At 36.7% G+C, this 15550-nt stretch overlaps 1 protein-coding gene across 1 annotated transcript in view; it reads right to left on the bottom strand.

Annotated features, from left to right (window-relative positions):
* SNX7 (sorting nexin 7) overlaps positions 1 to 15550 on the bottom strand; it is a 53780-nt gene that overhangs the window by 27481 nt on the left and 10749 nt on the right. Inside the window, exons 2-6 of the mRNA XM_088153162.1 lie at positions 12955 to 13137; positions 5835 to 5945; positions 5259 to 5423; positions 3915 to 4119; positions 1013 to 1212 (exon numbers count right to left, since the gene is read on the bottom strand). Of these exons, the coding sequence (XP_088009288.1) occupies positions 1013 to 1212; positions 3915 to 4119; positions 5259 to 5423; positions 5835 to 5945; positions 12955 to 13137 (864 nt within the window). The remainder of the gene's footprint in view (positions 1 to 1012; positions 1213 to 3914; positions 4120 to 5258; positions 5424 to 5834; positions 5946 to 12954; positions 13138 to 15550) is intronic.

The following is a 15550-nucleotide window of genomic DNA, read 5'->3' as shown; positions in this document are numbered from 1 at the left end:
GCTAGCATCCCCAAATATAAGTAAGAGTAATCTTAAGCCATATTTGGTGGAGGTAAAATAAATGAAAACTGAGCTATGGTATGTCAATATGCACATGTCAGATCAAGCAGGGCAATGGTAATCCCTCTGACAGTATATACTGAAAAAACATTTCAAATGCATCATAGAGGGCCTGATTATTTGAGGGACCACCTATCTCCAATAGTTGCTGCCTATCCTGTAAGATCAGGCTGAGTAGGTGTACTCCAGATCTTTCAATTGAACAGTATCATCTACTGGAAATTAGCAACTTTGCTTATTCTGTCATGTTGCCTGCCCTATGGAAGAACATCCCATCCAAGACCCATATGGTTCCAGCCTGCTGATGTTCAGGAAGTTGCTGAAACCCTGCCTATTCTCCCAGGCCTTGGGGTAAGATGGGTGCTGAGCCATTGTAGACTTTTTTTTATCTGTTATGGATTCTTTTCTTACGAATGTCTATGACTTATTTCTCATGAAACTGAGGAACTATGAAAAACTGCATTCTTGTAGAAACACATACAAAAGTGGGTTTATAATATAGTTTGAAACTGTAAATGTCTACAGATATTCTGTGAGTTAAAAAGTACCTCACTTCAAATGGAATTTCTCCTTTCCGAACATAGTTACTAAGCGATCCCATGCAGCAGGGAGTTCAAGTATGAAGACTTATATACTCTTGAAACCTACAATATTCTATTGTCAAAACAACCGTTGACACTCACCAAGTCCTCCCCAAACTAACTAGCTTTCATAATCATGGTCCTCTGTTGCCTTCTTGCTATTTTCTCCCTAGGGACCAGTAGTTCATGTATAGTTAAGAGAAGAAAGAGGTGCATTTTGCAGGAAAAAAAAATACTATATAATCCTCTCCTACAGTGCTGCACTATTAACATTGACTAAGAAAATGCATTGGCAACATTCATGAGAACATCCACTGCAGCAATGACATCAGAGGAAACTGAGCTGCTTAAGAGCTTCCAACCCATCTTACCATCAATACTTCATTGTAAAGCAAATATTCATGTATAACAGGAAAGAAGCTTTCAGACAGTGCTGCCATCCATTTCTCAGTAGCCTTGCAACACTGATCAATGCAAGTAGCCATTCCTTTTAATGTATCTCCCAGATCTTCTTCCGAGGCAGCCCACAGAGTGTGAATTGGACCAAATTCCTTCAGTTCATAAAAATAGTCTTGGAAAAGGAGAGGAAAAAAAAACGGTATTCAGGACTTCATAATCAATCTCTCAAATGACTATTATAGACAGGTCAAGAGCTTTAAATAGAAACTCTTTCTAAAGAATACTCTAATTTGAAATTCTGGCATACCATCCAGAGTTCAACATTAGGTGTTGCTGTCAGGTGCAGGTAGTCCCCAGTTAACGGCTGCCCTGTTTAGCAACTGCTTGAAGTTACAACATTGCTGAAAAAGTAACTTTAGAACCAGTCCTTGAACTTATGACTGTTGCAATGTTCCCATGGTCACATGATCATGATTCAGGCACTTCACAATTGGCACACATTTACAACCGTCTCAGCATCCTGTGGTCATAAGATCACCATTTGAGAGCTTCATAGCCAGCTTTCAACAAGCAAAGTTAATGGTGAAGCTGGCAGTAAAATTGCAAGTTATGGTCATGTGATGTCTCACTTAATGACCATGCATGATTTGCTTAATGACTGGTTTCACTTAACAACCACATTGCTTAGCAACAGAGTGCCAGTCCTGTTTGTGGTCATTAAGTGAGGACTACCTATTATTAAGAAATTTGGGACTAGGTTTACGAGACATCAATTTGCAAAAGATTTCCATTTAATGATATTTAAACATATGGATGCAAATTTAACCCAGCTTTAAATTAAAAAGAACTTTTGCTTTTGCATTCAAAATGTACTCTGAGCTATAGAATGCTAATAGCCCAGTTTGTGGATTGGATCCAACATCTTAATCCATGTAAGAATTACTAAAATACTGCACCTGAACCACTTTGAAAATCTGAAACACAATATATAAATGCTAAAAATTGTTTCTATGAAGCTATATTATGTGTATGCACCCAGAATATTTAACATCATTCATACATCTAAAATAAAAGCTTGCTCACAAAAAATGTATGCACTCATAAATGTGTTAATTTGTCTTTAAGATCCTGCAGAACTCCTGGATCGGTTTTAATTTCATATTGGCTTCCATAGCAACCTCCTGGCACTATTTTCCCTCCCTTTTCCCAGGATTGACAAGACTGATTGCCAAGGCCTATGCTGTGGGTGTGCCTCTGTGCACACAGATTTTCCACAGCTTGGAATTCACAAAACAACCTTTTTGTTTTCAAAACCGTTGGCACTATTGCTCTGAGCCTGTGTAAAATGCTTTTCTTCTGAGGGGAAAAAAACATGTATGGTCTTAACAATACAGTATTCCTGAGCCATGTGTTCATTTTCTAACAAAAAGCTTTTTTTAAAAAAAGAACACAGTGTCTCTGACCATGGACAAAGTGCAAGGCCACCTCTGGAAAAACATCTTACACATTGCTGCTAATGTTTTCCTTCCTAAACTTTATTTATTTATTTATTCTTTAGATGTATATCCTGGCTTTTACTCATGAGCTGAAGGCAGTGTTTATAATTACTACATGCATGTGGATGTTAGTACAAGGCAACAGCTCTCTTCTTGGCAATTAAGGATAGAAAATACTATCCATTTGGCATCAGTAGAAACTTTTTTTTTCTAAGCTTAATTACTATGTGAAGAGTTGGGCTGATATTCAGGGGATCTCAGTGTTAAGGGAATAGAAAGTTAACCGTCTTCTGCTTCATTTCTGTGCCTGAAAATTCACCCACTCCCCCATATACTCACATACACACACATACAACATTTTCTTTAGAAAACTGCTTTTTACTGGCACCAGTCTAAACGTTTAAACCCTAAACCTATAATCTAAAGTGCAATGTGGTAGGTGGGTGGATTTTCTGGGAGCTATAGCACATGGGGAAAGAAAAGTTAATTTTTCTTTCCCAACCTGCAATCTCCTTAAACGTTTTCCTTTTAGAGACAAAATATCAATGGATTCTAACATTCAGCAGCTTGGGAAACAGGTTGGAAACCAAGGCCAAGTTGATCCATGCAGTCGCCCATGTGGTCTTTCTGGAACCATCAGGACATGTGCCTCATTCTTAATTGCTCTCTCCATAGGAGCTGACAATCTCCTTTTCTTTCTTTTTAAAGCTCTGAGTGATTGGCCAAGTAGCAGGGCAAATGGGCATGAGCTGAATTGGTGTGAGAGATGCATCTGTCAGGGCCAGCAAATAGCTGTCATGATGGTAAATGGCACCTTTGGTGGCTGGATGGATATTGTCTGAAGATGGCACCAACCAGTTTTCTCCCATCTCAATACAGCATTCTTATTCAGACAGTTCCTTTCAAAGAAGGAAAAAAATGGCTGATCCTAACTCAGTGTTTCTGAACCTTAGCAACTTTAGGATGTGTGGACTTCAACTCCCAGAATTCCCAATCAGCATTGCTGGCTGAGGAATTCTGGGAGTTGAAGTCCACACATCTTAAAGTTGCCAAGGTTCAGAAACACTGTCCTAACTCTTATCCTTACATACAAGTCAGAACTTACAGGACCAGCTGCTAACTTCTTCCAGTTTTAAGATGTCAGTGTCAGGCTGTTAAAACCAATGGTTCTGCTGGAATTATTTCACAGAGAAAAAGGATTCCCTGTGATTTTCCATTTGTGAGGTGCAAACTAGCCCAATACAGAAAAAAAGCTGTATGGCTGTAACTTGCCTTGCTGTGAAGCTCTAAAATTCGGCAGGGAAAAAATACTGAGCTGACAAGGAAGTACTCTCGATCTACCCCAGAGCTGGTTTTGGCAATTTTTTCCCCCACTAACCTTTTTTTTCTTTGTAAACTCGGTGAGAGATTTTGTCCAACAGATTGATTTTCTGGTTAAATATGTCCACATAGTCATTCATTTCTGTAAATACTTCTGGGCGGTTTTTCACAGCGCTGCCTCGAATTGATGAAGCCACTGCCTTGACTGTTTGCCCCATTCTGCTAAGTAAGCCAGGGCCCTGCTTCTTATGAGATGAAAGTTCCTAAAAATTAAAGGAGGAAATCCAATTCCAACAAGGATAAACAGATCTTATACAGTGGCTCTTATTGTTCAATCTATTTAATGTAGTAAAAGCCCACACCCACAGCAGAACCTCTAGAACAATCTCAAATAATATGGAGACCAAACATGCTTCATTCAGTCACCAAAATAAGAACGGTTGCTACCTGAATCCCTCTGAAGATTTCTTTGGATGCCATATTTCATCAATAATCCTAAATTAAATCATGATTCTATTTTAGATTGGGTGAACAGCAGTTAAACAGATGAAAATCACAATAATATCACAATATTCACTGAATCTGTTTTCCCTGCAAAATATTAACTATAGTTTGTCCATGTCCTAACATCTGTCTGTAGCAATACCTGAAGCTACATTGAAAGGTGACTGCATGAAGGAAGCTCATCATTATAATGAGACAACCCGATTTCGCGTTATATGCAGACACAGCTAATATTTTCCATCTTGACTGTACAAAGCTTAGGGCCACCCTGCTGCTAGAGTCTCTCTGCTAGGCCAGGAGGCAGAAAGACAGCAATAAGCTAGTTCTCTTTGCTAGGCAAAAGGAGGGAGGGAGGGAGGGAGGGAAGGAAGGAAGGAAAAAAGAAAGGATTCTGCCAGTCAAGGAGAAAGAAAAGAAAGGAAAGTGAATGAGGAGAGGAAAGTCAAAGGAAGTATCTTTGCTCAGAATGAAGAGGAGAGAAAAACAGGATTTGGGCATCTCTTAGTGGGATGGGTTTCTTAGATTATATCATCCTAAATATGATCTTGGAAAAAATATTATATAGCAACTCAGTAATAAAATCAAATATTGGTGTTTTGGTTGATAAAAAATACTGCTGGCTAAGTAGCAAGAGTGAAACAGCTCTGTTTTGCATTATCTAATTTAGGTATGTTTAATGGCTTCATTTTCTTCATTTTTGACTCACTGGAGACTTTTGTATCAATGTATAAAAGGTTTCAAGTGTTGTGTCTTTAGACTAATGAATTCATTTGCATGAAGTATGTGTCAATTAGAATGGTCTAAGGGCAAAAGGGTCTTAACCCAGTTTGATACCTATTTTGCTCAGACATGGCAAATCCTATTGTATTAGAACCATAACATCTGAAGGTTTCATTACCCAGGCCTGTGCAGTAAGAAAAATTTTGAAGTCCTCATTAAAAGTTAAAGTAGGATGATCAGCAATCCGGTTTAAAAACTTATGCAGAGCTTTCCTCCTTGTTTCAATGAATTCTTCATTAAATCGTTCCACAACTCCTTTCATTATGAATTTTTCAGGCAATGGCTACATAAAAAAATAAGTGGAAGGATAAAATAATTAAGGTGCATATATACCTAAACCAGCAACTCTAAAAATACAATTTCTATGCATACTATGCCTTAAAATGGAATGACTCACAACTCTTTATCAGCACAAAAGTAACAGAGAAGGTGGGCAGAGAGAAATCTTTGTTAAAATACCAGCATTTTCATTTTAGCAACTTTGTCTGATTTGGGGGCAAGATTCAAAAAATGACTTGAATAACGTGACAAGACTCCATTCAGTTTACAAAAGGTGGCTTGTTTCATCAACATTTGTGTAACAGGGAAACAGCACAGAAACTCCAGTTGTCTAGCAGACTTCCATTGCCAACTTTACTGCTTTATCTCTTCTCTGGAGCCCAGCTTTCTAAATAAGTAAGATAAAAAGTCTTACAGGAATAATAAGTGTTGGATGTGCTTCTTCAAGTCTTCCTTTCAACCAAAGAAAGTCCTGATAGCGTCTTCTAACCTCATATTCACTGGAGTCAAATTCACCACGAGTTGTCTGAAAAGAAAACCATAAAGTAAAAAAAACAAAAGCAAAACAAATGAGAAACTTCTGTTTTATATATATATGGCAGCAATAATGTTATATGACTAGGGAAGGAACTGAACAAATTAAATCAAATATAATATTAAGAATTCACAATGGGTGGGATTGTTCCTTCTTTGTTCAGGTCTTGTCTGTAGACCAGTTCTAACCCTCTAAAACCATCTGCTTCCTTTCATTGAATCTTAGCAATCTAAAAACTGCCCGCACATCTTTCTCACTACCTTTAGCAGGACCTTCCAAACTATAACTCGGGTACTATATAACTGCAACTCACCATTCTGGGCATCAATTGGGCCATTTAACCATTCAACCATGTTCCAGAATATTACAGAATATTCCAGCATAAAAAGTTTGTGGAAGTCTGCTCACAATCTGGTGCTCTCCATACATCTTGTACTACAACCCCCATCATCCTCTGCCAGTGCAGCCTTGGATGGGGATGACAAGATTTGTAGACCAAACGCATCTGGAGGGCACCACCTGAAGAAGGCTGCTCTAAAACCTACTAAGCTTTCCAACACCTTTAGAAGAAATGGCAGAGGACCTGAAATGGCACAAAGCCTGATGGCATCTCTCTTGCTAGCAAGAGAACAAGCCCTAGAAGATACAGTAAGGCTCATTTTCAAAAAGAAATCTCGTGTCTATTAATGGGAAATAAGGAGTGTGTGTAAATTGGGAACGGGGACTGGGCGGGGATAGCAGCTAATCACGAACAAGCCTCATCAGCTATTGCCACAACTTGTTCCTGTGACACATGGAGAATGTGGCATGGTACAAGATGCTATATCTCAAAAACTGGAACTAGTAATATAAAGGAGAACCTTGTCAAAATACAATGCATGTATTGGCTGTCCCAGAACAGGAAAGTGAGAAAGAAAATTTGATGAGCACAAAAACACTCCATGAAAATATCTCCAAAATGCATAACCACAAATTGGGGATAAATATAGAGCTGGAATGTAAAGACTATATGTATATGAACAATGTAGAATATATGTACAGTACCAAAGATATAGCAAAGAGCTTCTCTACGCTCCAGTAAAACAAAGCTTCCTATTTCAATATCTGTAACTTTAATTGATTCATAAATGCCTACCTATATACCAATTGCACTATTCCCTTTTGGGATAAGCAATCATATGCAAAGTCCCAAGAAGGAGTAAGAAACAATAAGCCAAAGAAATTTAGCCATGAGGGGAAAAAAAGGGGAAAAAGTTAAATCTAGTTTACATCAGCGTCATTCACGATACATCTCCATATCTTTCTATTGTTGGAAATTGTCACTATAATCACTACGTTCATATACTGAATCAGCCACTGACTTTTCTTCTTTAAACTTCTCACCACTCCCTTTTCCAGTATCTTATAAAATCTATCTAACCATAAAACTTTCCAGGCCTTTTCCTTTCTTTCTACCCACTCACTCTTCTGTTATATACTTGTTTTGCAATTCAGTCCTCTTTCATTTTCTCTATATGATCAAAGTGTACTTCTTTGGTACTGGTTACTCACTTCGGTATCAAATCTACAATCATTCAGCAACTCTTTACTATTGGACCTTTCTTTCTTGCTTGACCATAAACACTTCTTAAGTACACTGTTCCCACTGCATTCAGCCTAGTTTACTGTGACTTCTGATATACCAATCTCACTTCCATAAAACAAAACATGCAGAAACAGCTCTTATAACCATTTTTCAACTTTCAACAAACACTCCTACCTTAGAACAGACTATATACTGTTCTATCCACTACCTTTCTATCATCATTGATATATTTTAAAGCTTCATCACCCATTTCCCCATTTTTGAAAACATCTTACCAAGATACACAAATTAATCTTAGTTGCTCTAGTTTTTTGAAATCCATGCATAATTTGCCATTGTTCACTCAATTTTCCCTGTCAAACCTAACACCTTTGGACTTTGATACATTAATTTTCAGAACCATACTTCTCATGGCATCACATAATCTATCTCGCATTCAGGATCTCAATCAATGTGGCATCTGCTGTATATAAAAGCACATGCACATTCACATCCCCAACCAGCATACCTCTAAGATCAGACCTCTAAATACATTAAACAATCAAGGAGACATCCCACATCATTGCCTTACTCCCTGCTCAATGTTAAATTGTTTCATAAGATTTCATTTATGTTTTACTTCCATTATATATTATCAATCATCTGTCTATCTATTTATCTGTCACATTTGTAGGTCACCCACTCAGCATATCTCAGAATAGTGTACAAATTAAAAACATAACAGATCAGTATATTAATCAAAGCCAGAAAAGAAAAGAAAAGAAAAGAAAAGAAAAGAAAAGAAAAGAAAAGAAAAGAAAAAAGAAGGTCAAACAGAAGACAACAGACACTATAATAGCAAAACCATCTTACCATGGGCCCAACACCTGAGGAAAGAGTCAGTTTTTTAAGGCTTGCATAAAAGAGAGTAGTGTTGGGGCTAAATTCCTGGAATGATGCTGTTCCAGGTACCGCAACAGAGTCCTATAAGATGACACTGATATACCACTCTTGTAATCAGCAACCAACCTTCAGCTCCAGATTAGCACAGAACATTCCATGATTCAAGCCAATTCTCTTTATCTATAAATCAACAAATGTGCAATAAACTTGCTTTCTCATATTCAAACATTCCTCAGTGATCTGCTGAATAACAAAACATATACTCTGTAATTCCCTGCCTAGCATAAAGCCACATTGCACTTCCAAAATTTTGCCCACAGTCACCTCTTGTACCCTTTCAATCAAAACACCATCAAACGTTCCCAGGCATACTTAACACACCAATCTTGCTGTAATTTTTGGATTCACTTGTGGTACCTTTCATTTAAGAGAAATGTGATGTATGTATGTATGTATGTATGTATGTATGTATGTATGTATGTATAAATAAATAAATAAATACCATAATGACATTCTTCCAAATGTCAGGCGTAAATACAGTTCTCAAATACATTTTAACCAAGTCACACAGACACTCCATAAGCAAACCACATCCATATTTTAACATTTCTCCAATTACACCATCTAGTCTTTCAGCGTTATCATTTTTCAATATTCTCATAGCACTTATGACTGCCTTTTCATCATTTTTTTTATTGTGCCATAATCTTTATAGCATTTCACACTAACATTCCCATATAAATCTCTAAAATATGCCTTCCAAGATTCCTTCAGTTCAGGTTCATTCCAATCAGAATGAATTCACCTCTACCAAAGCCAATTTTTGTTTCCATCATAATTGTTCTGCACCTATCATCCTGTAACACACTTCCTATTAACATAACTCCACACACTTCTATGGCACTTTCCAACTTCTCTTCACTTAGTACCAAAAGCCTTCGATATTCTCTTTATGTTCATTCACTGTATAGCAATATTAACCTATTTTCTAATGCTATTTCATACAGGGCTCCCTGCAGTCATTCTGTTTCCACTCTAGTTTCTCAAATGTCTTTCTTTTCTTCCACTGTTTCCCAAGATTATCCCTTGATACTACCAAATAATGATTTGTCCCATATTCAAAACCTCTCATTATTCTTGTATCCTTCACTAATGCTCTCAAGCTTTCATCAGTAACAATAAGATCAGTCACATTTTTTCTTTCATTCCTTTTCAAGTGTACAAATGGATGTGCTTATGCTTAAATTATATTTGAAATTAACAGAACTTTTTCTAAGCAGGATCTCTCAATGGCCTAATCACCTTTTTCTGCATTCCCTCACCTTGTTCCCACTCATCTGTTCACATCACTTAACAGACTATTAGACTGCATTAATTCAGAATGTTGCATAACCTTTCCCAAATGATATTTTTGGTTCTTCCATTATTACCATTCATTGGTTTCACAATATGCAATATCGCCACTCGATGGATTCCTACTTTCATACATACTCGTAACAACTTAGATGACACTATTTCATACTTTTTGAGATACATTTTAGCCCATTCATTCAATTAAATCTTCATGACTCTGCACATATTCATCAACTCCATTCCACAAGATTCAATCAGTTTCATTCAAATGTAGTAACTCCTTTTCCTTTCTCTTGGATTCACAGACACAAATATCTTCCTGTCTTTCTTTACTTTCATTCTCATGCTCTTTACCATTAATTCTTCTTACATTCCAAGTCATGAGAATGCTATGGTTGTCACTATAATCACCACATTTTCACATAATACTTTTTTAGGAAGATAGAGAAAGTGTAGGCTACATTACCAGCCATAATCACAACCATAGCCCATTTAGCATATCTTGTTAATTATAAGGATAGCACTTGTTAGTTTTGGCACATTTTTGCCAGTATGCCACACACATTTGATCTTAACTCAAAGACCAAAGGGTTGGGACTAAATTGCTCCAAAATGAAGGTCTCCTTTTCTCTAAGAGACCCTGAGAGTATAAATGGGAAATGGATGGTTTTCAAATTGAGCAGGTAAAGGTGTTCAAATATTTCCATAAATTACCTTCAAATTTAGATATTCTCTTATCTATTTTTTCATAAATACTTTCACATTTAGATATTTTCTTCCAGTCCTCTACTTCCTGGATGCATCAAGTCTGTGAGGTCACTGCAAATGCAATTATTAGAATTCCTAGCTACAATACAAATGTTTAGATTCTTGCTGCAATCAATCAATTTAATGTAAAAGTTCTGAGTTTTTTGTTGTTTTGTGCTCTGACCTATAGCACTTTGAACCTGTTCAGTCAACATTTATTAAAATTCTACTGTGAGTCCCTCACTCTATTCCAAATGCCCTCCTTTGGATAGAATTAGCAGCTATGTAGCAGCTTGAATGAGAAACTTCTACCTAAAACACTGGCTAAGACAATCTTTTTGGGAAGAATCACAAACTCAGCTGAATTTTGATGAAAAGTTTACACATGAGGAAACTCTTCAATTAAAAAATAGTTTTGTGTCATACTGATAATGAACAGGATTCTTCTCAGTAAACAAATTTCATCTCATGCCAAATATGCATTGAGGAATCTCAAATAATTTAATAAACATGATGATCCTCTCCTATTTCATCAATAAGGAGCCTTGGCTGATAATGGTAATGGAAAAAGTGGGATTCCCCTCAGTGAGATCCCTGTATTCTAACATTGTTTAAATTCTTCATCGAAGGGGATCTTAGAATTATAATTCCAACATATCTCCAAAGAGATTCTGCTTTGGGTTTGTATTCCCTGACAGATCTTACAAATCTTGTGGGTATATATATAAGTAAATAATAAAGTCCATTGATAAATAAACCCAATTGGGGAAAAATAATAAATACATCTAATACAAACAGAAACAAATGAGTTGTACTTACTATTTAGTTGTTTGCTTTCTTCTGATCTTTTTACAGCTGTTTCAAAGTCATGATTCATCATCAACCAATATAAACCAGGGTTCTTTTTTACTGAATTATTCAGCTATTTTTCAGTGTAAGTTTTAGAAAATGTTTCTATGGGTATACCTCCTTATGCTCCGTCTTTGTACTTGTTCACAAATTGTGATTATAAATGTTTAGGACATTTTCTTTGGACTGCTTGTGCTTATCCCTTTTTCCTTGCCTGCTCACCCATGCCAGGGCACCCAGTTTACTCATGGCACATGGTTCATCCCCAATGGTCTCATCAGTTGTCTTGGACAATGAGGTCACTGGTCATTGCTGACATCTTGCACAGGACAGTAAAATACAGGCCAGCAGCCATAGCTAAAAAGATGGACATTTAAGCTTAGCATTGCTCAGGAAAATGGCTTAAGGAGCCATGCCCCAGTTTCTGAAAAGCTAATTAAATTCCTGCCAAAGCATGTCTTCTTACTTTTATGCTAAAAAAACACAAAAAGCAAAGAGATTCACCTCTGAATATTGTCATCATACATGTCTGAAGATCCAGCTGTACCAAAAAAGGAGTTTGGGTGTATATAGCCCTCTCCTGGTCCTGTCATCTAGCAAGATCCAGGAAATGGGCCCTGTCATAGCACCTGCTCTAAAATAGCATCCTTCTTGGCATTTGCCTGGCTCCCACATTACTGGCCTTTAAAAGAGCATTAAAAACATGGCTCTTATGCCAGCCCTTGGGTTAGGGTGATTGGGGAAGTCAATCTTTCTATCAGCATGGGGAGAAGATAGAGTCAGCTGTTAAGTAGTTGTACTGTAACTGAGTGACCTGGAAATTTGAAAGATAAATAAATATAGGAACTTCCTCTGTATAATTATAAACAGAGTCCTTATACTTCCTTGAGACCTAACAACAGCATCTGCTGGCTGAACAATTTTTTTTTTTTTTTGAAAAGGACAACATGTGCTGTCTCATCTGCAGTCAAGAATAATTTTAATGACAGGCAGTTTAGACCTAGCTTAAATAAATAAACAAATAACCCCTTTTGAAATTTCATGCAGTTTCAAAAACAGTTTGCCACTACTGTCAGGGCATACAAGTCCAAAACAGAGTCTCTTTGGAGGTCTTTTGAAATTATAATTTTGAGAGCGGCAATCTCAAGGGCACCCGGTTTGAAAAGTCTGCACGATATCACTTTCTGGAACTAAATGTGAATGCCACAATTGCTTTATTAACTTTTTAAAACTTTCTGTCTTCTTCTGAACACTACTCTGCCAATTTGCATGTCCATCTATGTAAATGAAAGCCAGGCTCTTTCAGTTAGGCCATGGGATTGGATGATTTGTATTCCTATTTTTTAGTTCATTGGTATTTTATATTCATGGCTGTGGGTTCCCCAAAGTCAGCAGTTAAACTTGATATTGTTATGACTGATTTTTCTTCATTTGTTTTTGTTCTAAAAATGCATTTAATATAGGATTATATATTGCCTAGTGATTGTGGGTCAATTAACTAATTAAATCACGGCTTGCCCCTAATAAGATGGATAGGGTGTGAAAAGTTTAATAAGTGCCACTTTGCAGTAAGAAGAAACGAACCTTGGTGACAATTCTGTAGGTGACGAATGTCTCAATGGCAGTAATATAGCTTTCTGGATCATTGACTGTTACGAAAAGATCCTTTCCTTCTGGTTCATCCTCAAATTTGTACTGATTTATCATCGAAGATGGAGATGTTGGCATCATAGGACTGAATGAGTTCACCTCCATAAGCGACGCATCCTGTGGATAAACAAGGCAATCGAAAAAGTCATCAGGGTTACCAAAAGATACCACCATAAAAGCTACATGTGACTGCTATAGTATATAATTGATTAATCACAGTTTGTAAGGCAAAATACATAAGACTTGTATTTCATGCTCAATCTTTTTTTTTAAATGACTCACAGAAGGCAAACAACTATTACAGAATGTCATGTTGCTTGTCCTGGAGATTGAGGAGATGATGATATATAAAATACCGAGTCAGTTCTGAAATTCTACCTTAAATAATAGATTTATTTTACTATCTCTATTTGAAAAGAAAGAACAGTATCAATAGTTCTATGTATGTGTGTGTACTTAATATTATGGCTCTTAAAGAAGTAATTAAATTAAGCACTGCTGCTCTAGAATTAACTAGGTTTTTTGCCATCTCTATATAACAATTCTTCCAGAGTTTTTAAAGGCAGTTCCCTAGCATTCCATCTCTACTGGCAAACAGATCTTTCTTTTCTTTTCTGGCCTGGAAAACAGGCTGCTTGCTTCTCAAGGAATCAGCAAAAGGGAGGTGGGAAGATATATCAATCAACCAATAAACTACAATAGCCTTTCTTTTCTTGAACATGATGCACTTGGGAATTTGGGTCTAAAACTTTCCCTGACCTCCAAAGTTCACCCATTTCTTTTCTTCTTCTTTCCAGCAACAGAGTCCCTTTGTAAATATGGCACTGAATTTTGCACTGCAAATCACATTTTTATAATACTTAAAATGCTAATATTGTATATATCTTTTCCTTGTAGATTATAATACAATTGTTAAGTGACTAAAAAAAAAAACAATGGTGCTTCCTGAAATCACTGAATTGCTACAGAAGCCCTTATTTGTACTCAGTCTTGTAGAGCAGAAGTGTAACACATCCACACTATCCCCAATTTGGTGCTATCTAGACACATTGCATCCACACTTCCCAGAACAGCCAACCAGCGTGAATGTTTTTGGTCAGTTCTCAACTATTATGAACTAACTAGATTAACCAACTTAATCAATTTTAACAAGGCCACCATTTTTCATCCCACCTGCACTATCATAATAAGGCTTAACCCAGCTGTGATTTTCAGCATCTGATTTTTAAAACAGTACTTGGAATTATCATATCCATTTTTCAAAAATCATAGCTGCAGGCACTCTGATCTTGAACTGTGATGCTTTATCTCATTCCTTTTGCACCATTTTCTCATCAAAATGCTGCTCATTCTATCCCAATATTCCTTTCTAAAAAATATACAATATTACAGACTGACTTTCCTAATTCGAGGGGGAATTGACCTTCAAAGAATATTTGGTGCAAAGTACAACTGGACTGGGTCCAATGATTACCAGCACCTGTCTACAGAACCTTATATTTCAGTAGCTCAATAGAAATCTATAACATACACATTTCTTTGAAAGCAATCAATCCAACAGTTCAACAACAGATGCTAATTCATTTCTTTCAGCAGCTGATAGCCCTATTTAAGGTACTAGTTCAAACATTATTCCATTCGGTAAGATGTAGCTGGTCACAAGGAACTCTCTCTGCTGCGGCACAACTGTTCTGTCACAGAGGATTTCAAAGACAGTATATCCATTAGATGTATTTTTACCCTGTGGAATAGTGTTCTTTTTTTTCTTCTTTTCATGATCACAATAATTTTTACTGTATATTGCTTTTCTGATTTTGGAGATTGGAGAGGAAATTTTTATTATGAAGACTGGAAATTTTCCTCTATAGACACCAAAGGGGAACACAAAGACAAAAAAGATAGATCCAGTCTACTAAAACCTTAGACACTTTTAAGGAGAAGCACAAGAAACCTGAAGTGAAGTTGAGGGGGAAAAAAAAAACAATAAAGATAATGGTACAAAATCTGTGCAAATCTGTCAAGTTCAATTTTCTTCTTTCTCCATTTTTCTGACCTTATGTTAAGTTTTCTGACCTTTTCTCTTACAGCTTGTTCCTGCTGAATGCCCTTCCTTCTGAAATCCTTTCTCTTTTATTATGTTCAAGCACCTTCTTACTTCACATCCATTCACTTTAGTTTTTTTTCTCTCTCTCCCCATCGATTGGCTTTCCTTTGTACTTTCCTTTTTTCCCTGTGTCTTCCATAAAGTGTCTTCCACTGCTGATTGTAAGCCTGCAGCCAAACCTAGTTTAATTTTCATTTGGTGAAGCTCTGGGTGATTTCAATAGTAATTTAAGGCATTTTCTCTCATTAGTCATTTGTCACAGTCAAACTCATACATCTATATATAAAACTACTGCGTAACATGGAAAACAAGGTCATGGACAGGTTACCTTAAGGAAATTTTTTGTAGCTAAGTAACCCATCTCTTCTCACTTCAGTCAACTAGTACACAAATTAGCTTCTTCTCTTCAGTGCCAATTCTGTCAGA

This window comes from Python bivittatus, unplaced genomic scaffold (assembly GCF_059951505.1).
Source record: "Python bivittatus isolate LINGU-HERP-01145 unplaced genomic scaffold, Pbiv_v1 ctg000700_np1212, whole genome shotgun sequence".
NCBI lineage: Eukaryota > Metazoa > Chordata > Lepidosauria > Squamata > Pythonidae > Python > Python bivittatus.
Note: the sequence above shows the minus strand (reverse complement) of the source record. Positions and strands in the feature narration are given on the sequence as shown.